Below are 9,539 nucleotides of genomic sequence, written 5' to 3'. Positions count from 1 at the left end.
CGCAGCTTCTTCTGGTGGCTGACGCTGGCACAGAGCTGCTCGCTGATACAAGCTCCATCTGCTCGTGACCGTCATCAGCAAGATAATGGTGTCCTTTTGTTGTTTTGGTTTTTTTTTTTTTTTAAGAGGGGCTTTTTCAGTCTCCTGTTTTTAGCTGGCTTTGTCCTTCAGAGATGCTTTCTGCATCTGGTGGCTTTGGGTGCCTTGGGTGCCTGCCCGCTGCTCCTCACTACTGTCGATTTCCTCCTTGTGGGCAGCTTCTGCTTCTCCTTTGCTTATTTTCTTTCCTTATCACTGGCATTACAAACCCTGAGCCTGGATGCCCACGGATGCAGCAGCCTTTCCTGCCCTCCGCCAGCAGTGACGGGGAACTCCCTGAGCACGGGTCTGTCCCTGCCCTGTGCGTTCCCTCCAGTGGCCAACACTTGTGCAACTGAATCCAGCCTGGAGGAAGGGATGGAGCTGGAGGCTGGAGGTGTGGCCCGTTTGCGGATGGCTGGGTCCTGCAAGGCAACGCTGTGCGGCCCGCAGGAACCGCAGAGAGGATAATCCCTGGGCCCGACTTGCACAGAAGGGGGGTTCTACGTGTCCAGCCAACTGTCCCTTCTGCCCGTGTCAGTGCTGCTGCTCCTCAGCTTTCCACTGGCTTCTGTGGCTTATGTCATGAAGTGGCAAGAAATCCTGCTCAGGAGAGGGCAAGGAGTCGCCAAAACCCCTTTCTCAGGTCACTGGGTAGCTGAGAAGGGAGAAACGAGGTGTTATCCTGGTGTTCCCCTGCGAGCTGCTCTGGCTCCAGCGTGGCTGCAGGTGATGCCCCGTGAGCCTCTGCTGTGCCCGGGGACTGCGTGGGACGGTTTCGGTCTGGGACTGAGTGCCAGAGGGCAGGTGATCTCCATGAACCCAGGGGTGGGTGGGTCATGGTGTCCACGCCTGTTGGTTCCTGCTTTTCTTCCCACCAGCAGGATTTTGTCTCGAACTGCCATTTGGCTTCACTGTGCCAAATGAGTCAATTAATTGCACAGACTTTTAATTAATGGAGAGCACAGCTGTGTGTCACTGCCAAGTGACAAGTGGTGCTTTCTTGGAGCACTTCTAGGACAAAACCTCTCATCCGTGGATCTGTTGGCACTGCCACACAGACATGGGGTCTTAAACTGCCCCAGAGGGTCACATCCTCCTCAGTGTCCCCTGGGTCCCTCCTCCAGCACCACAGTAAATTCTTTTTTGCTCTTTTCCTCTTATTTCTCTTAGCTTTTTGGTCTTCCTGTCTACAATTTTCCTTATCACTGCAACATCCCTTTGTCCTTGCCCTCCTGCTTCTCCCCATTTTGTTTTTGTGGTGAGGTACTTGTTTGCCCAGTCCATCATCTTCTTTTACTTGTGCCTGTGACTAACGTCCTGATGTGGCTCTCGAGGGCCAGATGTCTTCATCTTCTCCCTGGCTGTGTTCTGCTGCAGAGGCCTCTGTGAGGAACAAGAGAGGAGTGGCAGATGAGAACTGGTCAGTGGATGATGAGCATAAGGCTTTGTACGTCCTGCAGCACTGGGAGGAGATGGCAGGATACGGGTACAAGCTGGTGCCAGAGCATGTGGAGACCCGGTCCCTTTACCACCCGGAGAACCCTGGTCTTGTGCAGGTGAGATTTGTTTCCTTGCCCAGCCTAGACATTGCTCTGGGGAAGGACCTGTGGGGCAGCTGGTTCCCAGCTCTCTGGCTGGTCCCCTGTTGTCCTTTTGTCTCCTCATCATGGCACGAATCCCATGCATTGCCCCTTCGTGGGTGGGCGACTGGAGCCGTGTCTGTGGGTGGCTGACCCTGCCATGGAGTGAGGATTGTTGGCCTTGGGTGGCCTTTGCTTAGCTCCACCCTCTTGCCTCTCATGGTGCTTATGCCCTTTCCTCAAGGCACCTTTGTCCGTGGATGTGTGGTCACGGTGCTGGTGGTCCAGAGCCCTTCCTGTCCCCTCAGGCCGTTAGCACCACTCTGATGCAGATGCTGTGTGTGTGGCGAGGGACCTGCTCTGCCTTCAGACCCTGCCACCGGGCACTGTGGTGGGTGGTGGTGTCCTTGCCTATCCCTGCCTCTTCCTCTGCCTCATCCCCCATCACTGCGGCTTTGTTCCCCTGCAAGAGCCCCATTCTGTCCCCTTAGCGTCTCGCTGGGGGCACGACGTAGCTGCCGGCTGAAGAGGAAATATTCATCCTCAGTTTTATGCAGTGCAGTGGTCTGAGCTCAACCACATCAAGGTCCTGCACTGAACATCTCTTCTCTTGGGTACCAGCGGTCCGTAATGAAGCCGAGCTCTGCAGTCACTCTGGCTTTGGTCAGCATTGGAAACGCGTGTGGGGAGGGTCAGACCCACCACTTTGTAGTTTTCTTGATTGTGCTGAAGCGTTGCATCATCCTCTGCTTTCTGCTAAGAAGAGGGACAGGTTTGCCTGTTTGAAATGGACTCAGTTCAGCTGAAATGCTTTTTCTTGGGAGTAGGGTGGGGAGGGAAATAAGCAATTTTTGATAGTTTTAATTTATTCCCTGTCTAAAATTCAGTCACGTGTCACTCTGAAGTGCTGGGGGTGGAGAGAGCCAAGCAGTGGCTTTTTGAAGAGAGCTTTTCTTTCAGGACCAAGTCCTTGTTCCTTGAGGAGCTGGAGGGTGGTCTGTCTTTTGAAGTTTCTCTCTTGTCCTGTCTCATCAGGGCTCCTTGCACATGTGGATTGACATGTTTCCAAATGACGTCCCCGCGCCACTGCCTGTCAATATCAAGCCACGACTGCCTGTCAGGTAGCACCCACGGGCGTGGGGCTGGGGCTGGTGTGCCTGCCCGTGGAGGGCCACTGTCCCTCGCCATGCCTGGTGGCATGTGTCATGGAATCCTGCACAGGCTGACGGTCTCTGCTAGCCTGGCTTGCTGCCCTCCTCTCTGCTTCAGCTCTGGCTGTGGGGGGGTCTCTAAGGTGTGTCAATGGGGCAGAAGCGCTTCGGCTGCACAAGTGTTTGTGGAGGGCAGGGTTAGTCACACTGAGCCTGGCCTGAAGGTGGTAGAAAGCCGGGTCAGAGCTACTCATCTAGCTCTATTTCAGCTAGTGGGCAGATGTCCTCTGGGTGCCTGGAGAAGTGAAGCTGGAGGAGATGTGCGATTTTCAATGATCTCATGGGATTATTGAGATGGAGGGTCCAGATCTTCGCAGAGGTGCATGTGGAAGGACCAGAGAGAGTGGACACAAATGGCAGCGAGGGAAACTCCGACTGGATATAGATAGTGAAAGCATTTTCCCAGTGACAGTGGAGCTACCCTGGGATAGGGGGGGAGTGACCCAGAGGGGTGCTGGGAGATACTCATGGTTGGAGATACTCAGAACTTGTACAGACAAGGCCCTGAGCAAGGTGATCCGCTATGAAGTTGGAGCAGAGGCTGCAGAGGTCCCTTCTTGCCGAGGCCTCTCTGTGGCTGAGTGGTGCTGGGTGGGTTTCCCACGCTGCAGGGATTTGCTTTGCCAAAGCTGCCTGTCTTGACGGCTGTGGTGTTTGTCTTGTGGGGTTGTACCCCCCAGGAAGGGCTTTGTGCATGGCAGTGAGAGTGCTCAGCTGTGCTTGGCCAGAGGAACCCTGGCAGGGGACCACAGTCCTAGGAGGGTTCAAGTCTTGCTGCTCTGCAGATGTGGGTTCGACCTGTCCTCCCAGGCACTGGGGGCAAGAACTTGTGTCTCACCCCCGTGTTCTTCCCACAGCTACGAACTGCGTGTGATTATCTGGAACACAGACGATGTGATCCTTGATGATGTCAACCCGATAACAGGAGAGCCTTCCAGCGATATCTACGTGAAAAGGTCTGATGGGAGCCAGAGGGAGGCCAGAGCCTGGCTGTCCTGCTCCGTGCCCTGCCCCACACCCTCACTGCCTCCTCTGAACCTCTGCTCCTCCCTGCACAAGGTGCCCCACTCCAGTCCCCTCCATGGGCTGCTGTACTCCCAAAAAGTCTTGGTCAGGTTTTGGTCCGGTTTGGCTCTTCGACTCTTCCTTTCCTGCTACCCTGTGGGGTTCAGCCCCTCCATCCTCCTGCTGTGCCTTTGGGGCTGGCCAGCGGGGGTTGGAGATAACTGAGTTTCTCCTGCAGCTGGATAAAGGGTCTTGACCATGACAAGCAGGAGACAGATGTTCACTTTAACTCCTTGACCGGGGAGGGCAATTTCAACTGGAGGTTCATCTTCCGCTTCAACTATCTCCCAACTGAGAAGGAGATCACCTACAAGAAGAAGGACTCTGTCTTCTCTGTGGAGGAATCAGAGTTTCGGGAACCGGCTGTTCTGGTCCTCCAAGTCTGGGATTATGACAGGATTTCAGCTAATGACTTTCTAGGTATGGTGAAGGGGGGTGACCTGACCTTTCTAGGAAGTGGGGTGACCTGCCCCTCACGTTGCTGGAGTATTACAGTGTTTCCCTCGGGACCCAGCTCTCCGAGGAGGGACACCAGGCTCATCAGATCAAGCTCTTCAGCTCAGCAGGCACCTGGGCTGGTTTTCCACGTGTGAGCTATGGGTAGAGCCTGGAGATATGCACCTCTCCTACACACACACGTTGAGCCTGCATGCGTGTCCCAGGGCCTTGGTGTCCTTTTCCAGGGCCTTGGTGTCACACTGCAGGACTTCCTGGTTCTGTTGCCTTATGACCTTTCTGACAAACTTGCTCGTTTTCCCTGGTCTCACGTAGATCTACAGATCCCAAAGACTTGTCCAAAGAACAACTTTCCCAGGAGCTTACGTTACGGGCAGAGGGACCGGCAAGCTTTGCAAGACCATTTGCACATGAGTTGTGGCAGCCCATTGCTGGGGGCTTGGAGCTCCCCAGCTGCTCTGGTGCTTCCCAGTAAGCCAGGCCTGCTGAGCTGGGCGTGCGGGAGGATCTGGCAACAAAGCTGGGCTGCTGGTGGAGATTCTGCCCACACTATGCTAGCACAGATGCTGCTGTTCCTCTGCTGCTTCTGCTGCCATTCTCGAGTCTGTAGCACTCCGTCCACTTGTCCCTCCCTTCAAACTTCGGCCTCCTGATTAAAAGGCGAGTTTGCATTTGCCCTTTGCCCTGGTGTCCCATGGACAGAGTAAGACTCTCTGTTTAACCTTCTATGGTGTATTTTAAGGGCTTTACCTCCATGAGGCATTTCCAGTGATGAGTGGCCGAGCCATGCTACCAGGGCACTGAAGAGAGCGTTAGACAGCAATCCCAAAGATTCCTGGCATGTACCGTCTCAGAAACTCCCGGGCAGGAGGGGCCTTCTGCAGCCTTACTGCAGCCTCTGGCTCCAAGCAGGGCTAGATGCAACAGGTCAGGCTGCGTGGACCATGTCTAGGTGAATTCTGAGTATCTCCAAGGATGGAGATCCCAGTACCTTCTGGGCCCCTTTTTCTGGATGCACCATTTTCATTATTCTCAAAATTTCTTACTTTCAGCAGCTTCTGTCGTTGTCTTACGTACTTTCATCACTTTCTGAGAAGTCTAGTGCCATCTGCTCTGTAGTTTCCTTCAGGCTGTAGGAGACGCAGCAATATCTCTCGCTTCTCTGGGTTGAACATGCCTGGATCTCTCAGCCTGTCCTGCTAGGGCACATCCTCTAGCCTCAACCATCTCAGCTGCTGGACTCTCTCTAGTTAGTTGACACTTTTCTTGTGTTGGGGGCCCAAAGCTGGACACTGTGTCCAGCTGCAGCCTCACCAGAGCTGAGCAGGTGAGAACCCATGTCCCTTGGTTGCTGGCTATGATTTTGCCAAGACAGACCAGTATGTCTAAGACTGATTCATTGCAAGGGCTCAGTGCCAGGGTGGGACAGGAGCTCCTTCCAAGGATGACAGCGGTGCAAGGCCAACCAGGGAAGTGAACTGAGACTGTTTCAGATGCAAGACAGACTTGAAACCATTAAAGAATTTCCTAGATTTTATGATTTTTTAATTGGCATTTGCATGAACAAGAGGTGAAGAGGAGCTCGGACACGTGAGGAGAGCAGGGTGGGACATGGTGAAGGAGCGGAAGTCCACTGTACCACACACAAACCAAACTGGTCACACCAGAGACAAGACCTGTGGCTTCTGCTTCTTAGTCTCTAACCCCTCTTGGGCTGGTCCTTTTGATGCGTGGAGTAACTCCGCAGTCAAAACAGATTGTGAAGCAGGTACGTTTATTACAGCGCTGGGCGCGGCAGCAGGGTGTAGACCCCTTTCCACTCAGGCACGCGCACCCGGTAAGCCAAGCGTCCGTTACTTAAAGCAGAAAAACATGCGTATTCACAAGATTGCTCCATCGCCTAATACATATTCACAGCCCTGTCCTGCTTCAGATGTAAATTAGGTCTCCTCCCCTGGCGCAGGCGTAGTCCTCTTCTTTGGGTGTCTCCTGGTGGTCGTGGGGAGGAAGTAACGTCCCTTCGATAGTCTTCCTCGTCGGCATTGCCCTTTTAACCCCGGCCCCAGGGGCATGTGCACTTCAGGGATAACTGGGCGATTCTCCCCCTCCATGACCACTATCAGGGCCAGCTGGGCAATATCCTCCCCCGTGGTCACGGTTTGCGCACATAGACAATTTCTTGTTCCCCCTTATCTTGCCCCAAACAATGAGGCCATCCTTCAAGCGATAAGGCCCTAGTCGTCAGAGGCGGAAAGCTGCAATCCTGTTTCTTCTGTTTAAACACTCCAAGGACAATGCTTAGCTAACTAACATTCAAGAGACTAAAGCATTAAAACATTTCAGAAAGAAAAGAATCTTTTCTACTTTCCCATCTCACTTTCTTATGCTGAGCTTCATGTTCTTCTCCTAAAAATGTGCAGGACTCTGCTGGCTCATTGCAGCAGCCGAGACCTACTTGTGGTGGTGGGAGCATGGCTGAGACAAAAAGCCAAATGGTATGTGGGGCTGACCTCAGGATTTCACCGTGAGCTCTCCACTGTGCCTGCAGGCGCCATCGAGCTGAAGCTGCATGACATGGTGCGGGCAGCCAAGAGCTCAGAGCATTGCACTGTCAAGATGGCCAAGGAGAACGCAACACCTCGCTTCTCCATCTTCCGAAACAAGCGCATGAGGGGCTGGTGGCCCTTCATCAAACTCAAAGATCAAGACGACGAAGAGAGAGAGGAGAGGGAGATCAAGCGGAAGAAGAAGAAGAAGAAGTGGAGCAGCTCAGTCAAACCAGAGGATGTGGAGTTCACAGACCCCAGTGGGAACACGTACCTCCTGACGGTAAGGCAGGGTGTTGGCACAGCTGAGCACAAAGCCAGTGTTTTGCATCTGCCGTGGCCTGGCAAGCTGTCCTGCATGCCCATAACCTACAGAGGCAGCAGTGACCCCGCTGACCAGGACTTTGTGCAGGGTCCTGGAGACTTGTCCCAGTGCTGCAAATCCAGCACTTCATCTACCCAGAAGTGTCAGCTGTGGTGACGTGCAGGGGGTGTCCAATTTCATGTCTTCCTCTGAGCTTCCCGTAGAGCAGGGCTCAGTGAGGGGAGCAAAGCAAGAGGCACGTGGCTCCCCATCACCCAGACATGACAGCAGCAAAAGCTTGTCCAAGGGTCTCTGCCTACCCCAGACAGGCAGGTGCCATCGGTCCCAGGGCAGACTCGCTGCTGCTGACCCTGCTGGTGGGCCACTGTTTCTGCCCAAGGGTGAGTTTTGCTCAGTGCCAGTGCGGAAGACCGCGGACAAATCCTGATAGCGGGGGAGCGCATCACCATCCAGTGCCTTGTCTGCAGGACAGCTGGTTTCTGGCCTGGCCAGTTTCTGCTGGCTGCCAAGTCAGAGGGTCCGTAGCTCATGCTTGGAGAGAAAAGTTAACTGCTGTCAGCATCTGTAAGTGGAACTGGGAGAAAAATGTCCAGTCGTGGCAGGGCGTGTGGTCAGCAGGCCGGTCGGTGAAGCTACACGTGTGCTGTGGCTCAGACATGCTTCCCCTGCAGGGTAAGGTGGAAGCAGAGTTCCAGCTGCTGACTGTGGAGGAGGCTGAGAAAAGTCCGGTTGGTTTGGGCCGAAAAGAGCCTGAGCCCCTGGAGAAGCCCAAGTGAGTATCTGTGGTGTTGCTGGTGACAGGGCGGACAGTGCCGTGTCTTCAGCACCTGCTTGCGCAGGGACATGGAGCGTCTGCTTGTGGGGGAGCTGGGAGCAATCGGTGAGACCCTGAGCGCTGGGTCTGCCAGGGCTTCCCAGTACTCTGGTGGGTCCAGCAGGACTTGTGGCTGCAGCGTCGGGGCCAGGGCTGTTCTCCGTGAGGTACTTGGGGAAGCTCTGCCATGATGACACTGCTTGTACCAAAAGGGCGGCTCTGCTTTAGCCACGTGGATGCGCCCGTTAGCCCGTGGGTGCAGAACAGCTCTGGGGGGGCTTTCCTGGAGCTCAGGTCCTGTCCCCTCCATCACTTTCCCAGGCACTGCACTAGGGCAGTCCCCAGGGTGGGGACTCTCCAGAGGCAGCTAGAATTGCTGGCAACCCGAGAGGGGGACAGGGCACCAAAGCAGGAGCCCAACGTGCTGCTCTGTGAATGGAGCCTGTGCTTACCCACTTGTCCCTTCCTGTTCCAGCCGGCCAAAAACGTCTTTCAACTGGTTTGTGAATCCCATGAAGACCTTTGTGTTCTTTATCTGGAAGCGGTACAAGAAGTACATCATTGTGCTGTTCATTGTCGCTGTTCTGACCATCTTCCTGGTTCTGTTGATCTACACAATGCCTGGATACATCAGTGAGAAGATCATCAATGGGTAAATGCTCTCCAGCACAGGACTGCTCAAAGCTGGGGGTGATGATTGCAGCAATCGAGACTGGACCAGAAACCTTAAGGAAATCCTGCAAGTGCAGAGGCAGCCTTCAGAGTGAGAGTCCTGCGGAAGTGGCCTTTCTCTGGGGAGTCTTGTTTCATGCTAAGTACCTATGACATGCTAAGAAACCAATTAACCAACCTACCAAATAAGGCAAAAACTCCTAGAAGGACAGTTACAGCTTTGGGGAAAATATTGTTCTTTGTGGGACTGGTGTGAGGGGGTGGGAGAACCCGGGTTTTCTGGGGCTGTGCCCACAGACATGGCAGCTGAAACCAGCTCTTGCCATTGAGAATGATTCTGGCAGAGATGTGGACGTACAGAGCCATCCTCGCCCCAGCTCAACACTTGGCACTCCCCAGGCCTTCGCCTGAAGAGTTCACGTTGTGCGGGGGGAAGGCAGGTCTGGTGTAGCGTCCTGGTGGAGCACGGGACCTGCGAGAGCTTTGGAAGGGGCTCCCCAAGGAGAAAGATGGCAGAGCCCAGGTAGCCAAGAGCACAGAAACACTTCTTGGAGCTGGAGTTGGCTCTGAATGTGACAGCACTCCCTGGGACATGGACTTTCTGGTTGTCACTCTGTACAAGCTGCTTAACAGCTTTTCCTGCATGTGCTGGGTTGATTCGGGCTTGTCTCAAGCTTCATTTTGGCTCTTCTTTTCCCCAGGAATAAAGCCCCTTGGCTGCTCTCTCCAGCGCTGCTTGTGTTTTGTAGCTGCTTTCTGGAGCTGGGGGCCAGCCTGGCGGAGGCAGTC

The 9,539-nt window shown here is 54.3% G+C and overlaps 1 protein-coding gene across 1 annotated transcript in view; it reads left to right on the top strand.

Annotated features, from left to right (window-relative positions):
• Window positions 1–8,734, top strand: part of LOC104498080 (fer-1-like protein 4) — a gene marked incomplete at its 5' end in the record, with an annotated part of 35,040 nt that extends 26,306 nt beyond the window's left edge. The window contains 7 exons of the mRNA XM_010141416.1: window positions 1,459–1,637; window positions 2,697–2,782; window positions 3,730–3,828; window positions 4,116–4,357; window positions 6,942–7,222; window positions 7,936–8,036; window positions 8,554–8,734. Of these exons, the coding sequence (XP_010139718.1) occupies window positions 1,459–1,637; window positions 2,697–2,782; window positions 3,730–3,828; window positions 4,116–4,357; window positions 6,942–7,222; window positions 7,936–8,036; window positions 8,554–8,734 (1,169 nt within the window). The remainder of the gene's footprint in view (window positions 1–1,458; window positions 1,638–2,696; window positions 2,783–3,729; window positions 3,829–4,115; window positions 4,358–6,941; window positions 7,223–7,935; window positions 8,037–8,553) is intronic.
• Between the last annotated feature and the right edge of the window lie 805 nt (window positions 8,735–9,539).

This window comes from Buceros rhinoceros, unplaced genomic scaffold (genome assembly GCF_000710305.1).
Source record: "Buceros rhinoceros silvestris isolate BGI_N320 unplaced genomic scaffold, ASM71030v1 scaffold5758, whole genome shotgun sequence".
Lineage (NCBI taxonomy): Eukaryota > Metazoa > Chordata > Aves > Bucerotiformes > Bucerotidae > Buceros > Buceros rhinoceros.
The sequence above is the reverse complement of the archived record's forward strand: the minus strand, read 5'-3'. Positions and strand labels throughout refer to the sequence as shown.